The sequence below is a fragment of the Neopelma chrysocephalum genome, unplaced genomic scaffold (assembly GCF_003984885.1).
Source record: "Neopelma chrysocephalum unplaced genomic scaffold, ASM398488v2 Primary Assembly neopelma1_64, whole genome shotgun sequence".
Lineage (NCBI taxonomy): Eukaryota > Metazoa > Chordata > Aves > Passeriformes > Pipridae > Neopelma > Neopelma chrysocephalum.
In genome coordinates, this window is record NW_020897721.1 from 2,389,780 (window position 1) to 2,417,022 (window position 27,243).

At 41.8% G+C, this 27,243-nt stretch overlaps 1 protein-coding gene across 1 annotated transcript in view; it reads left to right on the plus strand.

Annotated features, from left to right (window-relative positions):
• TRABD2B (TraB domain containing 2B) overlaps positions 1 to 27,243 on the plus strand; it is a 278,298-nt gene that overhangs the window by 225,467 nt on the left and 25,588 nt on the right. The window contains exon 5 of the mRNA XM_027683025.1: positions 6,208 to 6,298. Within this exon, the coding sequence (XP_027538826.1) occupies positions 6,208 to 6,298 (91 nt within the window). The remainder of the gene's footprint in view (positions 1 to 6,207; positions 6,299 to 27,243) is intronic.

Consider the following 27,243-nt stretch of genomic DNA (forward strand, 5'->3'; position numbering starts at 1 on the left):
ATACTCATGCCTAAGTGCTGCATATCACCCACCTAATCCATTACGTGGTGTCATTCCTTGATAAGACATTTTACATTAGAGGTGTACTCAGGCTGAAGGAATCTTACAGATACATCTAGATCCAGCTTGCAAAACAAAGAATTTGTGCACAAATCCAACATTTGCTCCTTGTCAAAGTGCATTCAAGATACTGATTCAAGGCAGTCCTTACCACTAGAGTGAGATTTCAAGAAAATAAGTGGTTTAGGAAGAAAGAGGAGCAATCATCTGACAGTGATAGTGGTTTAACCTGAGTAATCATGAGAAAGGATGAAAGAGCCTCCAGCTCTTGAAGGATGGTGTTTATTAGTGGAGAAAGATGCTGGCCAAGGAGTGAAAGGGAATTAAAAATATGGAGGGTTTATCCACAAAACTGATTCCTCATCACGGGTCTGGGACATCTGTCATGGCGAGAAAGAGTAATGTGGGATGTCATGTGGTTCCCTCCAGTAAATTCCTGCTGTTACCCAGGGACTGCTGGGTCAGTGGAATGCTACAGTGGAGAAATGAGCACATTCAGATAAAATTAATTCCCTGAAGTGTTTGCTGTAGCTCCTTACTGCAGCCTCATCTTGGCAAGTTCATCATTCAGCTTCCAAAACACTCAGTTTGACCATTGTCAGAATTAGAGAAATGGAGATGCAGTTTTGGAGGCAGCAAGTAAAGGAACCAGTAAGTTTTTGCCCCAGCTGTGAACGGGCAGCTTTCAGCCATTTGTAGTTTTTGCCTACGCCGACTCTTGTGAAGCCTTGTTGCCATAAACACTGTGGTGCTGCCAAGAGGCTTGAAAATCATCACTGGGGGAGAAGGAGGAATAGAGGCTGCCGCCTCCTGATTGCAGAAAGGCCCAAGGTCTAAATGGCAACAAAACGTTATACATAATGTCTGATTCACTGTGTGGAGAATGTAAAGAATTGAGACCTCCCGACACAGTTTACATTGGCCCTTTTTATGACTAATTGTGCAGAAAATAGCTCGGCTTGTAGTGTGCATGGAAACAGTTCAGATTTCTGCTGTGTGTCAGCTAATGGGCTAGCAAGGCTTTTTTAGCACAACTTCAAAGGCTCTGGCAATGGAGGTCCTTTGTGAGGGAATTATCTCCTGCTCCTTTGTACCCCTTTATCCTTCTAAGCCACGGGAACAAAGAATTGTGAGACGAATAGACAAAGTAATTTGTAGGAGATCTGTAAACCTAGATAAAGTACATAACATCTGCTCAAAAACATTTTTTCTGCTTCTGTCATCAGAACATGGTTATATTTTTCTGTGCAGAAACACCAAGTTCATTTAACTTTTGAGGCATGCTATTGGTGAGGGTCACCAGGATGTCTGAAGTGGTAAAGGAGAGCTTAATTTATGTGGTCAGTTAGAAATTATGTGGCTTTTAAGAGTTGGCTGAGAAGGTCTTTCTCTTCACCTAAAGATATTCCACTAATAAAAGAAGAAAATGCATTTTTTCAGCCGCGTGTGTATGCATGGGTGTGCTTTAAGGAAACCACTTATTTTTCACCTTTTAGTAAAAAAAAACCAAAGTAGTTTATTCTTTCTTTCTTCCAATGAAAAATGAAACCTTGGGGAGATAGGAAGCACATTACATGCATCTGCTTTGTGTAGTCCGAAGAACAGCTCTTAATTAAAAATAAAAAAGCAAACCAGGGGTGGAAGGTCTTTGATTAATGTTAGCAACTGTGCTGTCTAATGTGTTCCTCCAGTGTCTCCAGATCCTCTGTCTCAAAAAACCAATAAATGAGTGAAAGGAGAATAATCTTGGCCTCATCAAATTTAATGAAGAAACCCCTTCTAAGTGCAGCGAGCCACACTGGCCACTCCACTGTATTTGTGTTCAAACTACAAAATGACTGCATTTAGCACTGGGTCTTGTCCTAAAGCAAATCCCATGAGTGTGTCCTTATCCTCAGAGGATGGAAGGACTGCATCCACACATGGGTTTTTTTTAATCTTAAACTGTTAGTACTGGTTGCTCTGCATATCTCCATGCCCAAGTACAGACTTAAGGTCCTCATCTAGAGAATCTTTTATGTCTCCTTTCTCTCCTTTTCCCATACTTCCATGGATTTCCCGAGGCAGTTGATGTTCTGACCTCTTGGATCCAGTTTTCATCAGCTGTCAAGATAAATTTGGTTAATACTCCAGGAATAGTTTATTCAGATTTAGACTGAAGAGGGAATAGTGATGGAAATGCAAGATCATTCCTCTGTCTCTCTAATCTGTCTGATATGTCTCTAGATGCACTAACTTTTCAATAGTTATACTTTCTTGAGGTTTATTCCAGGCCAGGAAGAGAAATTTTTAAAATAATTTAGCAGAAGCACACATACACGCACATGGATGTATATATATATAAAGCTCATTTATTTTATATCTATAAATAAAAATTAAATCCACTGATGTTATAAAAAATATGGCAATTATTGCATATTATGTTTGCACGTATGGGCAGCTAGAGGCAGAGATTTGATGATTTTAACTGATGCTGAGTTTAATTCTCTCCAATATATGGGTTAAATTTGGTTTCATTACATGCCATAAGCCGTCAAAGTATTCTATTGTTGTCAATATCTAGCCTGTGAATGCTTATCTCAAGTTTTGGGTGACTAAGTAGAGTTATTTTATGTAAAAAATTTCTCATATAGAAAATTTGCCTGGGTTTTAAAACTGGGAATAATAATTATGATGGACTTCATAGCAGGAGGCAAGCCAAGAAGTTTCTTCCAGGAATTCTTTAACCCTGGAAGTACAGCAATGACATGAGAGCATTTTCATGTTTCACATTACCCACCTGCACTGGGCGCACTCAAGTGCCACCTTCTTCCTTAAACCTTCCTCTTCCACACATATCTTCAATCCTGAGGAGCTCCTTGCCGTGGATCACTGTCGGGAAGGTGACTGTGTTGGGTGGGAAGGCTGCTGGTCTGATGCATAATTTTGGATTTTCCGTCTCTAGAACATGACTTCAAATTGCTCGCAGTGTGCATAAGGAGATGCTGATTTGGATACAGCAGCAGTGATGTAAAACAAAGAGTTGGATACAAAATCAATTGCAATATGTGAATTCTGACTGGACAGAGAAGACAAGTAGAAGTCAGAGCTGGTTCATATAGAAATCTTGCAATCAGGTGTAGAGGATGTAATAACAGGGCAAGCTGATGGTGAGATGGGTGGTGATTTACCCAGCTGTATGTGGGGTAATGCAAACAGGAAAATTTTAAGAGGAGTCTAAAGATAATGCTTTCCAAAGACCTGCTCCTGCCATTTCCTAGCAGTTGTTGAAGCTTCAGGCTCTGTTGATACATGTGGAACGGAGAATTATTTGGGCGTCAGCTTTGATTTTGTGTTTTTTTTTTAATTTCTTTTCTCTTGGTTGAACTGGGGCATTGAAAATATCGTAGTATGTGTTGAATTGTGGACCTAAAATGAAATAACTATTCACAATGAAATTTGTGAGGAAGATTTTAATTTATTCAGGGATTTGAAGTTTGATGAAGTTTTTTTAGTGGAAGCTGGTATTCCTTCCAGTTAGGAAAGGCAAAATTAAAAGAATAAGCCTTGAGAATGGAGCAGAGGATAAGGCGATTTGTGATATGGAAATTCAGTCCCTGGTATTGAAAAACATCCTGAGGACATTCATTCACCACATGACTTTTACCTTGGTGAGAACTTTCTCTGTTCCCTGTAATTGCAGCCCAGATCCTGCACAAACTCCCAGACAGCTGGAGTATGGCTCCCAAGAGAAAGGGGTATGGCAGACGACTGAACAGCTTGGGACGTCCCACCCTGTGCAAACACACATCTCACCATACTTACATTTTTTGCTATCATGCACAGCAGATCACCAGTCCAAGGAGCTTTCATCTTTCAGGTCTCCACACAGAGGGCAGGAGTGGGAAGTCCAGGAAGTGTCACCTTTTGGTCTTCATCCGGCACTTGAAGGGACTTGCAGGCTTTGCTGAGGAGCTGACATTGTTGACAGTCCCACCACTTTGTGGATGAGGAAGCAGAGGTGTTGCATAGTTATTTTTTCCCCTAGCTTTAAAAGAGTTAAAATTGGGTTCTTTTGTACTGTCATGATGTCAAATATTTGCTGGACTCAGGGCAATTATTTACATTGAGGAATCTTTTGGCATTTAAGACTCTGGTTCAGGGAAGGTAGAGTGCTGTACCATCGACTCAGAAACATCTCTGATACCTTTGACTTAGGTTCCTCAGTGTCACTTGGCCCATGACAGAATGGGGACCTTTGTTTGCCTTGGCCACTGCATAAAAAAACAGGATATGATCAAATCCAGTTAATCATTCACAAATGTCTCATTTCTTGAATCTCTGAGGGTGTATAACACATTTTTGGGACTGTTCTCTGCTGCTTTGGCTTTTGTTATAAGTAAGCTAGTAAGGAGAAAATCAAATTTTGAGTTTTCTTAAAAGGAAGTGGAGGAATCCTGGAACACACTAGGGCTCTGCAAATGTATGTTTAATCATTTAAAGAAATGTCTTTTGGCTAAAAGCTCTTACCAGCGCTTGCAAGTCGCACTCAAAGCTGTATGGCTACATCATTCCAACAACTGATGTGAGTTAGCGCCCTTGTTGGCAGCGTGAGCAGAGAGATGCAGGCTTAGCAAATCCTGGGGGCTGAATTACTCTCAAATTCATAGTGACTTTGTGCAGTGTGGGCGAAGTGTCCTGGGGGTGACTCTGCTGATGGCTACACCAGCTCCTTACACAGTGGCATGGATGGAGGGACTCAGGCACATCTTGCCTGCCTTGTTTTTTACAGTGCAAAGCATTTGGTTCTGCTGTGGAGCCAGGCTGTTCCAGACATCTCCTGCAAACACTTTGACTGTGCTTCAGGCAAGCACACACTCTCCAAGCAGCAGCAAACCAGAGGAGTGAGTACTCACACACAGCACATGGTGGAACTCCCTGCTGCAAGATGCCACAGGGCAATAAGTGCATGGAGGCAGAGCCTTGAGCATATTCGTGGTGAATTGGCCTATTCAGAGCTGTCAGTGAGATGCACTGACCTGGGTGTAAATGGGGGTCACCCAGCCCTGCAGAGCTGGGAGCTAATGGGAATAATGGAGGAGGATTGTTCTGTCCTTTCTCAGTGTCAGTTATTATACATGTACATACCTTTAGCACCGCAGGCTGCAGCTGGAGACAGGTTACTGGGCTGTGTGGATTTTTATAAACCTGTTAGTGGACTTCTTGCTTTCTTACTTTTATATCTAACCCATCCTGAAGACAATGTGGGACTTTAACAATAAGTTGAAAGCTTTGGAGGGATTACACTGCCTTATTGAGTCTGTACCCAAAGCCCTTTGAGGGCTCCCATTGACTCCAGTGGGATTTGGTTCAGACCTCAAGTATATGGGACTCTCTTAAGTAAACTCTTTCAGGGCCTGTACATGCTGCAATACTTATTGGGCTCTTTGTTACTTCTGTGAATAGGAATGTGACCTTTACACTTCTAACAAAGAGCCCTGAATTACAGGACTAAATCTTCATGTTTTGGGAGAGATAAGGTTGCCATCCCGGCTCCTCCTAACCCTGCTGAGCAGGTGGCTGAATGGTTGGTGAGGCAGTTCCCCAGTCACTGGGGATTTAGTTAGACAAGCACTGAACGTGTAGTACAGCAGCTTCAGAGCTTCTTCATAACTGGATGCCCATGAACAGTGGTGATCAGGGTGGACATCTGGTTTTGTATGTTGTTCCATTTCACAAGTCAAAGCCCTAGTCATATCCTTTTGCCAGGGTCATTCTGATATCCATGTTAGAAGTCTATTTAATCTATGTACATACTAAAAATGGCCAGTGTGGAAGACAAGGCTAGTAAGCCATCTAGGTTTTCTATTATCCACCCAGTCCCTTGGCCACATGAGGGGAGGGAGGGAGGGATGAGTAAGATGGAAGAAGAAAGTGTCGGGCTGTACGTTCCCTCTTCCTCTGGCCATTGCCAAAGGCTGCAGTGGGGCTACATGGCAAATAGCTGAGTCTGAATGACAACAAACACCATATCGTGCCTTTCTTGCTTTTGAGGCTGGTCTAGCTTCTGGTACCCTTGCCTCCCAAACCTGCTGTTCCAACAGGAGAAACTCAAGTGAGTGAGAGGAGCAGTTTGATTGACAGTGCTATTTTCTACCTGTATTTTAGGTCACTTCCTGGGTAACAACACTGTGATTGATGTACTGAGACAAGCAGGATTTGAAGTGGAGCACACTCCTCCTGGACAACCAATTGGAAAGTAAGCAGCTGCCCACAGATTATTAATCACTTTCTCTCCTTTTTTCTCTCCCTTTTTCTGTGACTAAGCAATATTATTGCATTAGTATAGGAAGTGGGTGAAGAACCTCCCTTTCCCACCCAAGTTCCAGACAAAAAGTTCATTGTAAAGCATCCATTGTGTGAGTTTGGAAACATATGGAGCCTCAGTGGCTGGGGTTTTTTGTCTTTTTTTTTTTTCACTTGGGGACACTATTTATATCACAGCTACTTCATTATACCAGCTCAGAAGTGCCACAGTTTCTTCCCAGAAACATCTTGTTCAGCTCATTTTGCCCCATAGCTGTTTTTCATTTTTCTCTCCATAGGGTTTTAGTTGCTTCTTTAGTTGCAGACCTCTCTGTCAGGCTGCTGCTCTTCAGCTGGCATTTCACTTTTTCCTGAAGGACCAGATTTAATGGAGCAGACACACCTTGTGTTGGGTTGGTAGAGAGCAATTCAGTATTCCCTGAGCTTCTCCATCTATCTGGTCAAGTAAAGCAGGCGGGAAGGGACTGATCACCAATCTCTTGGAAATGTTCATTATTATAAGATAAAATATGGCATGAAATTGTCCTTAGTTGGTGAAACAAACTTCCTTCATCCCGTAGAATTTTCTCTTTCCTTCAGATGAGGTCTCTTCCAAAGAAATTGTAGACAATAAAACCATGAGGGATGGTGAGAGACCATCTAGCTTTTCCCTAGAAAATTAGCCTTTCCCCTACATTCTGCAGATAAAATTTGGCCAGGATTACTCTGTCATAGGATTGTTATCCTCATTAGGAGAAAGTGTCAGCAGCATGCTCCTGTCCCTGGTGGGCAGACATGACATGGTCCAAATATGAGGTGAGTGTCAATATGGAGGATTAATCGCAGAGGTAGTAGACCATGTCTGAAAAAACCATGTGTAATATAGTTGGAAAATCTGGCTGATCTAACCTTGTTTGTGAAACATCCGCAGTGATTCGTATAGAATATCATATGGCTCAACTGTACATAAGTGTCTTTGACAGAGCATTTATCCTGAATGCTTCTTGGAATCTGTCGAGCAATAAAAGCATCGTCTTAAATAAGAAGGGGGGAAAGAGGAATAAAAAGCTATCAAACACCAGGAAGAGCATATATTCAGAGAAGGTTTAAGAAGCACTTTGGCAGAGGGAGAAAAGTCAACGTGGCACAAGGAAGAGCAGTAAACACTGTAACGGGCTGGAGCTGGAAATTTTGACTAAAATTAACAAAATAAATACAGCAAAACAGAAAACCAAACTAGAGCAGAACAGCTGAGGTGTACTGTTCCTAGATTTCTGACGAGGAAACTTTCCACTCAGGGAAGCAGACACTTTCTTCAGCAATTTTCATTTAGCTGAAAGTATCATCTTCCATGAAAAGTGTTTCAACTGGAAATTGTGAAACTAATAATTTATTGGCTGTTGCAAGGCCTTGAGAAGAACAAAAGATGCAGTAGTGTGAGAGAAGTCCAAGAACAGTTGCTACTCTTTATGGTCTTGGGATATGTCTTTACACATCATCACAGAGTTGAAATAAAGGATAGGGCAGGAAACTTGAATCAAAGCCAGCACTTAATGTTGACTTTTTTTGCAGAATGGGGCACTTCTATGTGTGCATTCCTCTACCTTGGCAGCAGTGTCTCCTGTTCATGATGGCTTTGCTAAAGTTGTAGTCTCTGGGGAAAACGTTCCTGAAAGAAAGTGGACTTGGACTGCTGCCTAGACCAATGCACATGTCCTCAGCTGAATTGTCCCACACTTGGAAACTTCTGTTCCCAGCTCCAGACCATAGTGTTGGGGAGGTTGGTCCCTTTGTCTGGGCTAGTACCCTAATTCCAGTGAGGTCTGCTCTGAACACTGAACGTACAAAACTTTATTAAAGGGTATACTCTTGTGCAGGAGTACTGGATTGAGTCAAGCGAGAGCATGTGGTTGCACCCCATAAAGATTAGATGCTCTGTGTGTTTTCCTGTGGTCTGATGATGAGGCAGATGTGCCAGTCCTAGATGAGAATGTAGAAAAAAAATAAATTACATGGTAAAGAAGTCCAAAGTTGCCACAGGACTGCATAACTCAAGGTGCAGAAATGGCAGAAGACTATAGAAATTGTGGATAAAGAGAACTTTAATATATTTACAGGAAACAGCTTGCTGCCTTTAGAAAAAAAAGAGGCTCTCAGACATTTTTAGAATAGCTTGTATTTTATGATTTCTGGGCAAGATGCAAGACAGTCTAGCCAAACACAGTTGCGACAAAAGTTGACAGCATGTTCAGAAGCACAGCGAGTTGGTTGTTGTGTTCTCGTGTTGCTGTAATTCAGACTCTTAAGGAACCTTGCATTTTTGTCCAGCCTTCTATTTTTACTCTTCTGCTTTTTAAAAGATGAAATAAAAACATTTGAAGACAGTTAGAAAGGCCCAGAAGAGGAACCATTTTGTGACAGTGGCTACACTAACAAAATTTATACATAGAATAAATAAATAGAAGCTCAACAAAATTTGGGCTGCTTGCAGAGCAGAAATTGTTTTATGGGTTACAGAGATGCAGGTGTTTTCATCTTGATTCTTGTGAAGCCATACGTGAAATAAGAGGTATTTCTCTCCTCTGCTGAAACCCAAAAGAGACGTATCTGCTTTACTTCCAAAGAAGTTGTATAAGGGAGTCAAGCCCACTGCATTGCATTCTGGCATTGACAATTGAAAAACTGGATAGTGTTCAGGGAAGATCAGCTGGACTCTAATGTAGAGATTGGTGGGGGTGGACAGCACGTGGAAAAAATGCAAGGGTTGGAAAAAAACTGAAGCAGCTGCACGCTTATGTTTTGGCCAAGGGAATTCAAAAAAAGGAGTAGTGTGGACAAATTGTATGCAGGAGAACGAAGAGGAACAATTTGAGCTGGCACATAGAAACATTTGGAGGTATTATCAGATTGAAATTGAGGGTGGTTTTGGATGAATATCAGTGATTTCTTGACAGTGATTTGCAGTCAATCTTGCTCAGGTTAAGTAAGAAGCCCTATTATGTGAAAGTAATTTTGGCAAAACATGTATTCTATATCCTGCTTACTACCCATGCTGCCTTGCCAAAAAAGCAAATACTATTTTTCTTTAATATATCTGTTCCTAGAACAGTATTATTATTATTATTATTATTATTATTATTGGCATGATTAGTGTTCTGATCTTTATAATCAATAATAATTAAGTAGTGTTACCATAAGTAGGTGGAGTATAGTCTGGTATAATTTAAACCCCATTTCAGTTTCAGAAAGGACAAAGAATACCTTTTTAGAAAATAACTAGTACTGTTCCTGTGTATGAAAAAAGAAAAGCCTTGGGAAGAGTGAAACAGGACAAAGACCAAAGCTGTTTGTGCTTTCAGTTACATACAGGCTGGGCAAAACCAGAAGATTGTTGGCTTCCTCTATCCAAAAAGCTAAGCATGGGTTGTGAAATGGCTGCTCTTTAAGCCAACCAAACCGAATACCTAGAGTCTCACGTTTCTGTTGTCTAGTGACAAGCATGAATTTGAGCCAAATTCTCCCTTTCTTAAGGTATTGGGGAAAAAATAAAGTGAGATCTTGTCAGGTTGGAAGAGATAGCCGAGACATGGAGAGGTTTGATGGCTCCAGAATCAGTGAACTGGCAAAGGAAAGTTCATGTAAAGTACATCTGGTGTGGAGCTGTTTGAGAACTCTCACTGACTGGATTTCTGAAATCTCCTGGCTCCTCCCATTGATCTGCCTTAGTGGCCCAGTGTTGACCTTCCTGAGCCTCTTCTAGAATCCCACCAGGTGACTGTTGAAAACACCTTCTTTACAGCTTGATCCCTTTCTGTAAAAAAAAAACCCTGTTGTACTCATCATGCAGAGCAATGCCATAAACACTTGAGAACTTATCCTCACATTGGCTTCATTTGTTTATTTTGTTGCCTGAGGGAAAGCGTCCCAAATCTGTTTGCACGACAACCTTCAACAGCATTCATATTTGCTTCTTTTTTTGCTGGCTGTCCTCCTTGTCCCCAAATGAAGGCGTTGGAAAATTAGTGTATCTCATTGCTTTGCCCTGAGATAAGAAAGGCAACTTTTTTTTTGGTGGAGTTCTGCCAACTGGCTGTCCCTGCTCCTCTCTTGTCTTCAGACAGCAGAGCTGCGTGCTTGGGGTTGGGAGAGAGGAGGAGATGGGAGAAAATTTCTCCTCAGATGGATTCCAGTGACTTGAGCAGATAAAGGGCCACAGCTGCTTCACATTTAGTTGGAAACAGCCAAACTGCAAGATCAATCCAGGAAGCACCTGTGTCCGTGATGACTCTATTGTTGCTGGGTTCTCAGAACCGGCTCTGACCTTCTGCCACTCACCAAGCCCTGATGTGCTGCACGCTGTTCTCTCGGCCAGAAAAGCGTGCAGCAGTGCTCATTTCCATCAGACTGCTCTTCCCGAGGTTGTGCTCGATGCTGCCTTCTTTCAGAACGGGAGAATTCAGTACAAGCTTTTGTATCTGCCCTTTTGAGAGTGTATTGTACACTCGCAGAGCTCTGCTGGAGAAATTAATTACTCTTGCTCCTTATGTTTGAACTTCCTGGCCCAGGTGAAGCAACGTGTCTTTGCTGTTTAACTTACTCCTTTCCTTCTTTCTGAAGCAAAGAGCTTCCTCCTTCACCTTCTCCTGTAGCATCCTACAGTTGTGACCCTGGTCTCCTACTCAGTGTTGGCTCAGGGTGGAAGTCTTTGCTCCCCTAGGAATGCTGTATTCCTCCCCATGGAATAAAAGCATACTTACTTCCCCCAGTGATGCAGGCATTTCACTCCATCAGGATCCCTAAGCCTCCCAAGGTGATATAAAGAAATGGGAAAATGTTTGACCTAGCAATCCCCACAGCTCTAAATTGGTAAATATGCCAATTCAATAAATTGGTAAACATGCCAATTACACCCCAGAAAATTATGGATTCCATCAGAGCCATCAGGTGTCTCCCAGTAGTTTGCCAAGTTCCTTGGGATGCCCAGGAAGCTTTAGCTTTCTGATGCCAGCCTGGCAAGGTTACTCTGCTCTGCTTAGCTGGTAATTTTTGGGATGTGTCAGGGAGAATGTTAAAGTTGTAGTGAAATAAGTAAAAAATTATTTAGAAAAAAGATGAGTAAAAAATAAGTATTTATGAGAGCTGTGACACTTTCATTAGAAACAACTGAGTTAATTGAGAAAAAAGGTAGAACTGAGAAGGAGAGATTCGGGATCCTTTCTCTTCTGAGACAGGGAAAAATGCACACTTTTTTCTTTTGTGTGGGTGCAATAACCTCCCTGTAGGGATGCTGCAGTTCTTAATCCTATTGTAAACCTTTGGATCTTTCACTTGATCTGAGCTTGAGTATCATACTCCCTTCACTAGCTTCCTTCCCTCAGAAGAAAAGCAAACCCATTATTTAGGGGGTTCTCTGACAGCACAATTTACAGTAAGAGGTGTATAGGGATGAAATGGGGTTCATCTGCATGCACTGGCAAATTTATTGCCTCATCTAACATTGGAGAATATGACTACTCAATGCTTAAAATATTTAGTTATGAAAATATGCACATTACATTTTCATGTTCCCATGTGCCTTTAAAATATCCTCCTTTGCAATTTGATTGTCTTTGTGTCTGCCTTACTGCCACGAAGTCTGAGTCAGTCAAAGTAACTCTGAAGGGGGGGAAAAGTTGAAGAAAGTCTCTAAAATGTGGTAGAAAAGCAGAGTCAATTTACAAGTTCTCAGCCATAGAAACTTAATTATCCTTTAAGCAACACATTACTTAGGGACAGTGTATCTGTGTGTTCTTTAGGCTACATTTAAATGCTGGACACCTGAAAGAATGGAATTTAGAACTCGCTACAAAAAAAATCTGGGAAAGAACAAGATAATTCATGGTGTTGGAGTATGAATATGGAACAGAACTTCTCAGGAATTTTGTGCTTGACTAGTTCACCCAGTGGGACATTCACTTTTCTCTACAATCAGATTTTGTTCTTGGCAAAATTTCTTGTTTCGTGTGAAAAAATTGTTTCATATTCCATATAATTCTGTTCCTTGGGAACTTGCACACAGGGCCACTGGGGAACTTGGGCTTGCTTCTTTTTGCTCGAGGGCAGCCTGCTCACAGAGCTGTCCTGAAGCCAGTGCTAAGGTTTCTAAGTTTTTTGCTGCTCTGCAGCCTATCAGTTTTAGGAGATCTCATACTCCATAAACTATCTAATAGTAAACTTACAGAGCCTTGGAGACTTCAAAAGTTCAGAGCTCGTTCTTACCTTATTTCCTAGCCAAATTTTGGAGTTCTTGTTTCCACAGGAGAAGCTGATTTTTTTTCATCTTCCTTCTGCTTCCAGCCAACTCTAATGCAGATATTTTCACCTTAGGTCATTAGTATGAGATGAAAATTTTTGGTTTATTGTTACTAGAGATAAAGCTGATCCAAACTGCACTGAAGTCAACAATTTCAATTGTTGGCTTCCACTGGTGCCAGTAGCTTTTAGAGGTCATCATTATTATGAGATAGTTGTTGATTCTCTCCTGTCTTTGGTGGTGAGGAGCCATGAGGGAATCGGTAGAAAGCTGGGAGTATGTTCACACAGTTGTGCAGGTGCTTACTATAGTCAATGTAAAAAGACTGGCTTTTCCAGAGTGATGCTCATGGGTGTCTTAGACAACTGGCCCAACTTGCTTGCAGTAGGTATCTGACTAGTTTTAGATGGCTTATCATTTTGTGAGATTAATTCCCCTCCTATTTGAAGGACTTGGGCCCCATATTCAAGTTGGACAGTGTAACCAGACTCACTTAAGCCTTTGGAAAAACTGCACCATCCCCTCTCCAGCGCTGTATTGAAACAGTGAGGTTGTGTGACTTTGTTTGTGTGTTCAGCCTGCACTTGTCCTGTGGATTGATGGCCTCCCTCCCAAGTGATATCAATCTGGGCTGAAGTGGAGCTGCACTTTGTAACAGCTCAAGGGGCACAAAGGTATCAAGTGGTATTGTGTGCTTTGAAAGATGTCGTTTATCTAAGGAAGTTTGTGGTCTGTTTGCTGTCACTCTGTCTTTGCAGAGCCAACTTCCCTTACCTTCACTATCACGTTGTCAGGCAAAGAGACCTCACACGTTAGGGCAGATAGCTTTTCCACTCCCAGAGCTGACTCCTTTTCCTTCAGCAAGTGGGCTGAAGTCATGGGCTGTGTTGGCAATCAATAGAGCTGCTTGATTCAGCATGAGTGTAATTGCTAGTAATTTTGCTTGCAGGGAGCTCTTTACAAAGCATAAGTTCTTAAAAAGGGAACAAGATTTCTGTCAATGAAGAAGACAATGACTTTTCTCATCGTCACTTTCACTTAAAATTCCCTCAATAATAGTATCTTAGAAAAAAACAGTCAGGGATACAGTTTTCTACGTAGGATTTCACTGAGTAGTACGTTTCGTCTTTCAGGAGGGATCAGATGTGCATAGGAACATTCTCTAAAGCTTAAATAGGGTTAGAAACCCTCCAAAACAGCGTTGTGTGATGGGTGGCACGGCCAAATGACCCCCTGTGGGTGGATCTTGTTGTGGCATGCTGTGAACTTCACTGAAACCTTTCTGAACTGGCCCCACAAGTCGAAGGTCACTCTAACGCACATCTGCGATGTGATCTTCTGTCATTTCTTGTCCACTTGGGTGCAAAATAGTCTCACTTTTAACAACTCATGGTATCTCAGCCAAGCCAGGTGACTTCATGCTGGCCACAACCCAGCTTTGGGTCTGAAATGACTGTGTGGTTGTCCCTTGAGGAGAAGATGGTGAGGGGTCAGACTGAGCTGCGTGTGTATCAGCTGCTCCTCCTAGTTAAGTGCTAGTAGTAGGAGCAGGAATGCCAAAAGGAGTTAAGTTCTTATAACAGGAATAGTAAATTAAGGATGGTGAATTTATGAAGCACTTGTCACAGTAAAGAACTTAGAATGCCAGAATGCATTTTTGTGTCACGATCATTGAATCATTTTTATGAGAAGTCGAAGTAAATTCATATGTAATCTGTAAAGTTTGTAGAGAGTTTAATTCATCCAGGAAATCATGTGTTGGGAATTCTGTACCCAGCTCCAGATCAGATATACTGCAGAGAAGCGTTAAGGTTTTAAAATCCTTCCACAAGCCAAACTGATGTCCAGAACCTTTGGAGTTTCACCCTTCTCTGGACCTCATGCCCCATGCAAGTGAACATTGTGCCAATATGTTTCCCATTTCCTGGGGATTAAACTGCTGTGTTTGATGACTCAGGACTTTCCAAGAAAGCAGCTCAGTCACTCACTGTCTGAAGCGGCCTCAGGTGCCTCAGAGGACATGTTTTCTCTTGCACAGTGATTCATGATTTCAGACCAGAGGATCAACTATCTTTCTTTTTTTTTTCTTCCCACAAAGTTAATTAATAAAACAAATTTCTATTAGTGGGTGTTGAAAGACTTTGGCTTTTCACCTACACTCCCAAATGCTCTGCATTCCAGGGAGAATGAAAAATGGACCTGTGAACAGAAACAGGAGGGAGGAAAAATGGATCAGATGCTGTAGATGGATGTAGACACAGTGGCTGTCAAGTGACATGATGGAAGAACTTCCTGAATAAAGACAGTTTCTTGCAATTGTGATTGCTAAAAGCACACTACTACACTAATCCAATTTTGGAATTCATACGTGCAAATTTAGAGAGAAATTTTGGGGTCAGACACAAGGAGTGTCTGGCAAAAACTGAATTCTCTGTTTGTGCCTCCCTGTTGACCTCTTGCTCAGGTGGGCAGCCACGTGGAACACAGTTGTTCTGCTTGTGAAAACTGGATCCTTTGCCACTCCAGTTCATCAGGAGAAGCACCTGGAGGACTCACCCAGTCGTGGCCACTGTGGACCTGGCTATACCCATCTGTCTGCCTCATCTGTAGCCCCACCATAGAACAAAATTTTTCATCAGCATGAAGAATTAAGACAAAATTTACACCCAGCATGATCATAACTTTTGTTGACTTCAGGGAGAAAACAGTTGGTCCCACAGCAGGCCAGAGCTGGCAGAAGGTCTAGATGTGGGGTATTTCCCTTTCTCACTGCTATATGGGACGTCAGACCAGCTCACAACTCTGTAGTGCCACTGTCTGCTGATGGCAGCTTGCAGAGGAAGAGACCTTATTTGGTGCTCTTATTTGTGAGAAAGAACACACTGAAGCCTTTTTCCATTGGCTTCCAGTCAAGTCAGGGATACTAAGATTTTCCTGCTCACCTGTAGCATCTCAGCAGCAAAGTCACAGACAGGCTCCAAGTGCTTTGGTACCCAGTGCCCTACATTTGCGTCTCCTGTCATATGAGCCCAGCTTCACACTTCCAAATCTCTCTAGCAAAAATAAAGGCAGTCACGGAAATATCTCTGTCGGGTCAGCACATCCCTGCTTATGTTTGAAAGGCTGATACGAATCTGGAGTCCCCAGTGATCAAAGTGCACGTTCAGAGATGAGCCCCATGTTGTGTTTTAAGTGAACACAGCGCTTTGAAACAAGGATGAAGCAGGAGCAGATCAGGATGAAGGATGTGGGACATTAACTACTTTACACGAAATCCCTGCTGGAAAGACATGGTCAGTGTTCCAAAGTTTTCCTTGGAGAGTGCTTGGAAGTTGCATACCAGCCTGTTTGTGGAAAGCTAAACAGTTTCCTATTGTCCTTGCTGTGAAACGCTTCCCAGATAAACACTTTCCCCCTCCATTGAAGAAAAATGATACAGCCTGTCCAGGGCTCTAACACAGGGGACTACACTGGGCTGCTGCTCAGCCTTGCCAGAGTTGCTGGTTTCTGTTGGCACTGAGCTTTGCTAAGGGCTCTAGTTCATATACGTGCCAGCATCGTTAAGGAAAAGCTCCGTTATTGAGTGAGACTGGGATAATCTTCAAGGCTTTAAGAATGTTGTGTGCCCACGTCTTTGGGTTCATTATACCCCTGGAATGTAAATCCCAATCCACAGTGGATAAACAAGGTTCACAAGGATCTCAAATACTTCTGTGGTATTGTCTCTTCCTGAAGGGGAAAGAAAACATTGGTAGCTGAAATAAACTCACTGGGGTTGTTTAGCCTGGAGGAAAGGAGGCTCAGGGGGGACCTTATCACTCTCTGCAGCCACCTGAAAGGGGGTTGTAGTGAGCTGGGGGTTGGTCTCTTATCCCAAATAACAAGCAATAGAAGAGGAAATGGCCTCAAGTTGTGCCAGGGAGGTTTAGATCGGATATTGGGAAAAATTTCTTCACAAAAAGGGTTGCTGTGCATTGGAACAGGCTACCAGGGGAAGTGGTGGAATCACCATCCCTAAAGGGATTTAAAGGGTGTGTAGATGTGGCACTTTGGGACATGGTTTAGTGGTGAATGTGGCTGTGCTGGGTTAACAGTTGGACTTGATGATCTTAAAGGTCTTTTCCAACTTAAACAATTCTGTGATTCTACAAAGAGAGCAGTAAATCTCTGCTGCTGTAGTGGGTTTAGGTTGTAACACTGCCTGCATTTGTGGCATTTTAAGTCATTTTAAGGAATTATTCCTAACACCCACAGAGTCAAGGCATCATATTCCAGCACAAGGAAGATCCAGAAGTCCCTCCATGAACTTGGGAGAGAAAAAGCTGATTTTTGAAATCAGCAGTTCTAAGAATCAAGGCTGTCTAACACCAGGTTAATACTGGTGGTGTTTTGGTCCAGGTCAGTGGGTGGCTTTTCCTCTGCTTCTCTTCTCCTGGCAGGTGCAGATCTGCAGGACCTTGTGTGTCCTCACCTCTGACTCCAGTTTGGGCACACACATGGTTTTGCTGGGTCCCTCTATCCTTTCTTCATGGTGCCTCCCAGGCTGAAGACCTCTTCCCAGGAGGAGTGTGTCATTCCACTTGCTGACTTACAGTCAGTGGATGCAATAGATGCACAGATTCACTTTTTGCCACCATTTTGTCAAAGCAAACCTTACTTTGTGACAAAGGAATGGTCTTTCTTCTCTAGAGGCATGGGATTTCTTGCTAATGTTAAATGAAAATTTTGCACTTGTATCAAACTTGTACGTAGATTCGGTTTTAGGTCACAAATGAAACTGGGAATTGGAACTTCCACTGACATTTAGCAGGCACTGAGGTTTTAAATGCCTGAGGCAATTTTAGAAACATTCCCCTCAAGGAGAAAGGCCATTGACTTGAAAGAAAGCAGAGTTAACAAGAGGTTTGTTTATTTGTTTTACAAATGCAGCCATGAATTTAGGGCCATTTCTATGTATTCAGGCATTCATACTTGAATATATGATAGCATATGCATACATGATAGCAGCCGTTGCTGAATGGTCAACAATTCCCACTCAAATCAGTGAAAGGCAGCACATGAAATCCACAGAAAACCAGAAGAGGTTTAAATGCGGAGCAGGATACTGATTTTATTTTCTTCTTTCACTACTGGGGTGCACTGTCCCACTTCCCTCCTTCTTTACCTTTCCTGCCTTTCCCATAACCTAGTTTGGTCACTCTTGAAGTGTTCCAGCTTCGTGTAGTGATAAGAAGCAAATGTGACTGCTAGAACCTGTGCCAGATGCCAGGCATAGTTTTCATGAGTCTTTGACATCTGTTTGCCTTGTGATATTACATGTTTTTCTGTAGCTAGGCAGTGCTACAAGTACTCAGTAACTGTTATACCCTCTCAAAAGACTGGCACTTAGATAAAGCATTTCAAGGCAAACAAACAAATAGATAAACACATGTAACACATGCACATACAATGGAGGGAGGAAGCTTCCTAACAGGGACTTAACTGTGCTCTGGGGAGCAGCAGAACAAGTGGATTTCATTTTCTTGGTGTTTGACCTTGTGCTGTGTAGGGTTCTCTGCATGGGAAGAAAGCTGGCCTTAATTGCTGGTTTTGTCTATGTTTTTGTGTGTATGCAAACAGTTTATGTATAAGTTGGGTCTGCTCAAGCTTATAACGAGTCATTTGTCATTCGTGCTCACAAAGCACCCCAGTGAAAGTTTCAACCACTGCCCATCCCCAGCCTAATTTTCCTTGACAAATTTCCTTGACAAATTAAGTCTGCAGAGGTTGCACAAAGAGCACCTGAGGATCTTGATATCTCCCTGGTCATGGAAGCCATTTGGCCTAATTATTCTGCTGGGCCAGCAGAAAGCCCTTGGCAGAGGTGCATGGACATTCCCTCCTTTTCCTCCATTGGAAGATGACTGCCATCAGAATTGCTCCAAAGACCCATCAGTCTTCACCCTCTTCTCTCAGCAGAGGCTGTTAGTAGGGGACCTAAGTACCCCACAGCACCTGGTGACCAGTGCTATCCAGTTAGATGCAGGAGGAAGGAAGCACTGTCTTCATACAGACCCTCCTCCACCTGCATTTTTGGCTGTATTGGTAACTCCTTGGAGCAGGTGAGCCCCCAAAGCTCCTATGCAGTGAGGTCTATAGGTGAGTTCAGGGGAGGAGGTTGAAGGGCTGTCACCTTTGTACTGTTGAGTGCTGTGTCATTGTATCCTCAGGATGCTCTGGCTGTATCTGCTGGTCATCATCTTATACCCTTTGCTTGTCAGCTCTCTAATGAATCCATAATTTCACTCTGGGATTCTTAAATGTACCAATGAAAATAACCATAGACATTGCAATGAAGGAGAGATATTTTCTGGAGTCAGTGCAAATTTTCCTGTTTTAAGGGGAGAAGACCAGGAGCCTGTTCTTTGTAACTAGTCAGTGAGATTTGGCTGAGTTCATTAAAAAAATCAGCCTTTCTTGTGGCCTCAGATGCCTCGTGGATATTCAAACTGTAGTTCAAGGTCCAATCTCATAAGTTTCAATTAGCAACAAAAAAGATAATATAAAACCTTCTTTTCTTCCTTAAGATTTCAGCAGCAATGTGCATGCTTTGTTAATGAGGTATTTTAGTGAAGGATGAATTTGTCAGACATAAATAAGCATTTGATACAAGCAGTTTCATCAGCATGAGTTGATACAGAGAGGGAAGCTGGGTGAAACGAGGCTAATACATAGAGAGACCTTATGTGAAGTCTGTTAGCATTACAGTAGACAGAACAGCATTAGACATTAAAGCAAGTGGAGTTTGGAGGGAGGACGCTTCTGCTTTCATCACATTTTGAGGGCTCTGTCCATTACCGACCAGTAAAAATGCCCACAGACAGGCTGAAGTGTTGCCTGAGTAGGGTTTCTGACAACTGTTTTGTTCTTTTCTTGGAAACACTCAGGCCGTGTGATAAAGACAATGCCAGTGGGCTATAACAGTATTTTGGAGAAAGGCAGAGTGGCTCTGTGTTCCTTTTTTTAACTCAGCAGCAACAGTGGCTGAGCAGATCAGATGTTCTGTGGTGTTGGCTACAGAAAGGAGTACTGGATTCAGTGTTACAGAGATGTGGGATCTCTTGCAGACATGGTCTGCTTATGGCTCTTTGGTTCCACACTTCTTCCTGCTGCTCAGTTTAAGTGGTCCATGTCTCTCCTTCCAGTGATAGCAGCTACTTATGAGGCTTCGTTATCTCTCGTCTTGCAGTTGTAAGAGCCTTGACTGAACAAGGTACTTCAGGAAGGCAAGTTGCTGTGCTTGTACTGATTTATGATGTGCCTAGTATCTCATCACTACCAGGACTCAGCTTCCAGAGCATCAGACAGAAGTGCAAGGAAGCAGCACCAGGCAAATGCTGACTAATCTGCCCTTAGTTTAAGTCTGAAGTCGGTGAAAATGTTGTAGTCCTTCAAGTGAGGCATTTGGTGCCTTGCTCAGCTGATGTCTCTGTAGAGTTTTTATTTTTAAGATGTAATAGAAAATATACACTCCTGTAGATGTATCTTCTCTCTGGAGGATCCAGCAGAGAAGGGAAACTAATTCCCAGTGGAAACAATCTGGAAGCAGAACTCAATTTGGATTGCAAATGAGCAAGATACAGACCACACTTGTGTATTAGCTGTAATTCTACTGAGGAATCAAATCAAGCAGCCAGTTTGGGGTTTTATTGTCAGTCAGCTTCTTAATCTTGGAAACTGTCTGGATGACAGCTACTGGAATGAAACAAATTCATCCTCACTTTCTTTTCTATGCTTAAACCAAAGTCAGGAATGGTTTGGGAATAAGAACATGAGATGAGAATAGTTTTGCAACTGAGTTAGCAAACCTGCCTTTATGAATGGCTGTACAGCTCTGTGTCCCAGGGAGGAGCAGGCAGCCATAGGCATCAGGAGTTCTACTGACTAACAATGGAAGTAGGATACAGACAAGTTTTAGTGGTTATGTCTAGTTTGATTGTGGCAGCTAGAGGAGAAAGGAGGATTTGTTCAGCCCTTGACTTGCTCTCCAGTCCCTGGGGTCTGAGATTGTAACTGCTCAGATGAGATGGTGGCATTTGTTCTGAGACACTGCCCAAAACACTGTAAATGTGCTGTAGAATCACAACCGGCCCAAAACTGAAGCCCAAACCAAAACTTTAGAAATGTCACAGTTAGACCTGAAGAAACTTCGTGTTGCAGACTGGGCCTAAATGGGTAAGAATTTTATGCTTTGCAGAACCTGTTGAATGATGGAAGTTAATTCCATCGAATTTTTTAGGAAAAATCTGCTGTGCGCAATTAATATGACATCATCTCAAAGAAACATAGAAAGATCAGAGAGTTTAGAAAGAGAAAAGAGAGATTGCATTACCCAGTGATAAGTCCACCATTGTTCTTTATTGAAGCAATATATGTGTGTTTATTAAAAAGTTATTAAAAGGAAAGAGCAATATATTTACTCATGTTAACAATGGTTTTCAAGCAATAACAGACAAAAAATGTGTGGAATAAACCCTGAGAATCTTCCAGTTCCATAAAAAATGCAACCCTAAAACCTTCTTTTGTGGGGTAATACCATCACTGTAGATTCATCAGAAACCTTGTATATTCTTGGCAAATTTGGGCAAAAGTCAGGATTTCCAAACCAGAGGTAAAGCCAAACTACCCAGGCAGAAATAACTTAGGACTGAATTGGTGTGGTGGTAATAAGACAGTGGAGATTTAGGGAATAGAGCCTGAGATGAGGTTTTGTGGGCCACAAGGTTCTTATTTGCTATTAATGTGGGAAAGGGAAGCAAGACTGGAGGGTCAACCCATCCTTCCTCTGGGGGCACAGCCCATCCTGTGGAGTGTGCAGATTACAGAGTTTTCACGAAAGATGCATAAACAAAGGATTATTCAGTTCAAGAACTGAGCCAAAAACTTGAGAAGGGGAAATAAGTTCAGAGCAATTTGAAATGGAACATTCTGAGAATATTTTTGAAAGCAGGAATTGGGTTTTGTTGGGTTTTGTCATTTTTATATATTAGTTGGGTTTTTCTTTTTAATTGAGATCAATTTCTGAACAAAAAAGGGCGCTTTGTAGCATTTATGTCTTTGAAAACAGAAGACTAAAAAGAAAAATTAAAAGCTTTGTTCAGAAAATGCTGAAATGAAACATTTTTAGTTTTCTGAAATAAAAGAATTCACATGAAAATGTGGAAATGACACGTTACAAATGTTTCAGCTGCCCTCTCTTCTTTCAGCAAATTCAGCCCCTCCAGATGCAGAACGCTTGTGTTTCTTGTCCTGTGCCCTAGACCAGCTCCACTTTTCATGAAATGGAATAAATAACAGAAGTTTTACTTGTTTCTCTTATTTTAAAATTTCTCAAACTGGGAAGGAAAACATGACCATCCATGTGAATATCTACACAAGCTTTTCACTTCATTTATGCAGAGAGTTGAGTGTTTGCACAAATCTATGTGTATACTGAGGACTAAATTCAGTTTCAAACTAAGGCTACAGTTCTTGAGCAACAGTGATTTTTCCCAGAGAAATAGTCTGACATGGATTCTGAATACAGAGATACCATCCAAGTTTGGGGTGGACTGTAATCTAATTTAACTACTTAACCTAATTTAGCTGCTCATGAGATGTAGTTGACTATGGTGCAAAGAAAAAACAACTTTGTTTCCAAATTCTGTTAGTGTACAGGCCTAAGCCAACTACATCCTAAATATAATAACCTCATTATAATTAAACTGATCGGGCAAGTGAATAATCAGGGATTTTGCAGGTATTCTCTTTTGCTGTCACTCGAGCCCAAATTCATCCTCAGTTATTTACAGCACTTAACCTGAAGCAGCTCAGATAATTCTCTGATCTCTTTTCTGAAGTTACTCTCTTTTACAGGAAAATATATGTATGCTTTCATCTTGAAGGAGATTATCTCTGTGGTGGTATGCACTGGTGTCACCTGGTTATGTGAGAGTCCGTGGTCTCAATCCATACTTCCCATCACTAGTAAGAGGCCTTATAAACTGTGCTGGAGTGGGTTAGGATTTCTGCCTGCTTTTCTGTTCTTTTGTTTGCTGCTCTCCCAAGAGCTTTGAAAATCTGAGTTTCATCCTGGCGTGGAAGAGACAAAAAAAAAAAAAGTAAAACTCCTCGTGGGACAGGACATTCTGGTGCCCATCTTGTGGGTGTGCATGACTCTCTGAGAGATGCATAAGGAAAGAAAAGCCAGAAGCAGATGTCTCTGTGGCCTGTGGCGAGGGGAGCGAGGATGCATGCGAGGGACTGACGAATTCCTGCCCCGACAAAGACACCCGAACTGGAATTTATGAGAATCCATCTATAATAAAACGCTTTCAACTTACTGTCTGGCTGTCATCCGGGTGCGTCCCAGGAACGGTGGCATAAGGATAAAGCTGCCACATCACACATTCCTTGCTATCACCGCAGCTTCTCTCTTGATGAAACAAAATCTCCCCTTGTCTGACAGTTCTGAGAACTGAAGCAAGAAAACCTCAGCGATGCTGCTGTGCTTGGAAGCCCGTGCAAAGCATGGCAGTCTCCTGAGCAAAACTTTTCCATCGCTCCTGCTACAAAGTCAAGATGCAAATAACAAATTGGCAGGCTTGGATTTTAGAAGATTCTGCACATATCTGAGGGAACAGAAATGTTACCGCAGGATTGCTGAAAAAATAGATTGATGATTTAGTTGCGTGGAAGATGTGTATCATCAGCAAAGGAATGTCTTCTCATGAGCTAAAGCAAGGGCAAGTCCCTGGCCCTGTGGAAGCCCAGGGGAGGCTTGATGGGACTCACACCAAACGTTGCGGGCATTACTCTGGCAGGGTCAGTAGCTAAAGGCATAGCTGGGGTCTGCTCTGCCTGATGCCTCCCTGAAACAATTGTCCATGAATCAGTGGTTGGGAAAATCCCTGTTGGTGGGGACAAGGTGGGGTGCAAGGTGCAGTGTTAACCTCACAGATCCTCTGTTGGTGGGGAAAGGTGGGCTATTCATAAGGGCTGTTCAGAGCAGGAACGAAATGTGGTGCTCTGATTTGCCCTGCAGAGGGGTTTTGAAGCCCAGAGATGGTCACGGCCCTCTTGAGCTGAGGAATCTGATGTGAGGGGTAGGAAGATGCTTGCCTGGGCAGAGAGAAAGGCATAGCTTGGGGGCTTGGGGTTGGAGTTGAATGAAAGTGAACAATTTTAAGCCTGATAATTATGAAAAGAAGATATTGCAGGATTTCATGGTGTTAATGTAATTTTTCTGACCAGATCAACACGATAACCCTAGCAAATCCCAACAATGAGCCAATTTTCAATTGTCAGTGCCAGCATAGAGCAACACTGGAGACCACAAGGCAAAGAGAGAAATGCTGAGACAGCCTAATGGAGCATCCAGCTCAGCCCAAACAACTTACATGTTTTGTTTTGTTCTTTTAATTCTTGAAAAGAATTAGAAAAGGATGGCAAATTTCACCAGAAGTGAAAGAAAACCACAGAGGTCTTTGTCTGTGGATTAAGCATTTTCAAGAGCTAGCAAGAATAAATGTTTTCCTGTTTTCACTCTGTTTTCTGTACCTTAGGACCAAGCCACATAGGATATTTGCTGAGACTCCAAAGTTTTCTTATTTGGACTTCGTTGTTTTAGAGAACTTGTTTTGCAGAACTGCACATCCCAGGGAAGGAAATTAAGGTCAGAGATGAGAAAAAACCCACCTAAGGGCCTGAAATAATTTTAGTTTCTCCAAGACCACCCTGTGTGGGAATGATACATTTAAAAATGGGTGGAACCTCTAAGCCTGGAATTGTATCAACTTATTCATGAAAAATCTCAGAGATCTTTGCACGGACCAAGATATTTGGGTGGTACTTTCTCACTCTTTCTTCAGAAAAGGCACTGTGGCCTCACAAACTGAAAACTAGCCTTGCTTTTTCTCTGGCTTTCAAAATAGCTATGTATCCTGAAAAGCTGTCTCAGCAATAGTGAAGGAATGGAAAAAAAGTCCATTATATCCCCATGGTTTCATACAGTGCAGCTGTGCTAACAGAGTGCATGGAGACCGAGACCAGGGGAAAGGCACGAAATAGTCCATGAAACGAGCAGTTGAATCCAACAGTAAAGCTTCACTTAATGGGGAGATTGATTGTCCAGGTATCCTATTGCAGATGGCAGGGTTTTGTCTTTATTTTTTAGGATAAAATCCAGAATATTGAGAGATTCAAGCCCTTTGTATTAATAACATTTTTACTGAAATCGGTGGGAAAGATGTCTTCTTTTGGGAAGTCTATCTTACTTTAAAATAAAATCTTTAAATATTCTTACAGTGTATTTGGATTAAATATCCATATTTTGTTTTGATTTTATTTCTGGTTGAATGTCTGTAGGATGACAGTCAGATTTGAAAACAACCAGGTTAATAATTAAATAATTACATTTTATAATGGTTTTGTTTACATTTATGTAATGTAATGTAGTTATTATTTTTATATCATAATATAATGTAATTATTGTAACTATTTATTAGATCAGTTTAAAAAGCATTTTCATTTTGTTTTGAAAGGAGCAAGCGTGCATCAACATACAGCCTTCAACAGTCCCTCTTAGGTCTTGGTGCAATTATTACTAGTGCAGGAATAATGGAACAAACATCCACCAAATGAAATATGCAGTTGCCACAGTGGAGCTATTCCCCCTGAGTCAACTCTGAAGTACAAGTGGTTAGTTTATAACCCTCTTTAGGTTACAACATTTTAACGTTCCTTCAGTGTTTATTTATTCTCTTCCCAAAGAATGTTCTGAAGTATCGAGTTTACAACCTGTGGCTCATGTGATGGTAGTGGAAACAATTAAACTAGAAACTTTCAAAGCCACCACTGGGATTTCGATGCCCAACTCATTAATTTTAATAAGAAGAGAGCTGCCAGTCTCTTAAGTGGTTTCTAGAATCTCAACCCATAAAAACACCTCTCTACTGGTTCCAGTTTACAGTGCAAGGTAAACACGTGTAACAAAATAATAGGTGTTAAAAGTTGGAAAGTATGTGTTCAGATGTCTCTAAGACCATTCAAGGAACCAAACAGCAGCCCCAGCCTTGAGCTGGCAGATGTAAGGGCTGCTCCTACCTTCAGCATCTCAGGGAATTTGGGGCACAGTTTGGGTGGCAAGGAGAAGAAAGTCAGTGGGAACAGAAATCTTGGCAACAGCTCAGTTCCAGTGGCTTCTTGCCACCAGTTGGTGCTTGCTGACATTGCAGAGACCCACATGGTGTTTGTAGATGCTTCCAGGCCCTTCCTACCTGCCTAAACTGTCCTATCCAAGTTGCATCTTGATACCTGTGAGTCTGGAGGTGGCTTTGCCTCAGCCATGAGCCTGTGTCACAGCCCAAGAATTCTTAAAGGCTTTGGAGAGCACCAAGAACTCTCAAAGGAAATTGATGAAAACTCCCCCTCAACACGAAACGTGGATGAAAGTCTTAACTGGGGAAAAAATTCAGAACCAGTAGATCTGTCTGTGATGTAAAATAGAGCATGGAGTGAGTATGAATGTGTTTGAAAAGGACTTTCTGGGAGTCTGAATGCTTGGAAAAAGAGGAAAAAAATGGGATTTATTAATGAAATCAACCATGGAGAATTTTAGAATTAGTTTAAACAAGTGTCTTTTTCTTTTCTATAACTGTTGTGTGATGATCTCTGAAGAACTTCATGAATGTTGGCTGCAAGTGACAAAGTTAGTGTAGTTTTTGCCAGTGAGTCTCACAGTAGCAATGATTATCAGTAGTTATTGGAAGGACCTTTGGATGAAACACAATGCACTGGAAACAGAGATGACCATCTTGACTGGTATTGTAACAGACTTCAAAAAAATCAGAAAGAAAAAAGCTTCCATTAGTAGTAGATGTGACTTTTTTGGAAGAGAACAAAATGTTCCATAAATGAAACATGTGGTTTCACTTGCGGCACATTTTGTACATTGTCACCAATGAAGTTTAGGATTTTTTATTACTTTTTCATTAAAATGTCTTACTGGTTTCACTCAGGAGGCAAAATTTTTCACGTGGCTTTAATTGTTTCTGTCATAAAAGTCATAGCATCCATGTAATAGAAATAGTTTTGCAGACCACAGCTTCATATTGCCTATTAATTCTCTCCCATTTTCTGTACCTACAACTCATTGGCCCATCCCAGGGACAGGAAAAGTTCCTCTCTTGCAATTAAGACCGAACATGAACTTCTACTGAAGTTGGGGGGGGTGGGGAAATAACTTTGTGTCAGTCCTGGTTTATTAGATTTTTCTTTCAGATATCTTAGCTCACAGTAAGTTCACATGGCTGCATACCAAAGGAGTTTGTATTGACTTTTTTCTAAAATCAGTGAAAAACTAGAAGATGAAAATAAAAGGTCTTTTTCTGCATCATTCCAGTCATATACAAGAGGTGGTAGTATTTCAAACAGCAGTGAAGAGCTCTGGCAGTATTGTTTCAAGGAGTCTTTGGACAGGTCATTTACCTCCTTTTATCTACATTACCTGCTGGAGTTGAGGTCTCACATATCCCACCCCAGCAGCCTAACTTCCATGCTTCTGTCATCAGTCTGGGCTTCCTTGTCAC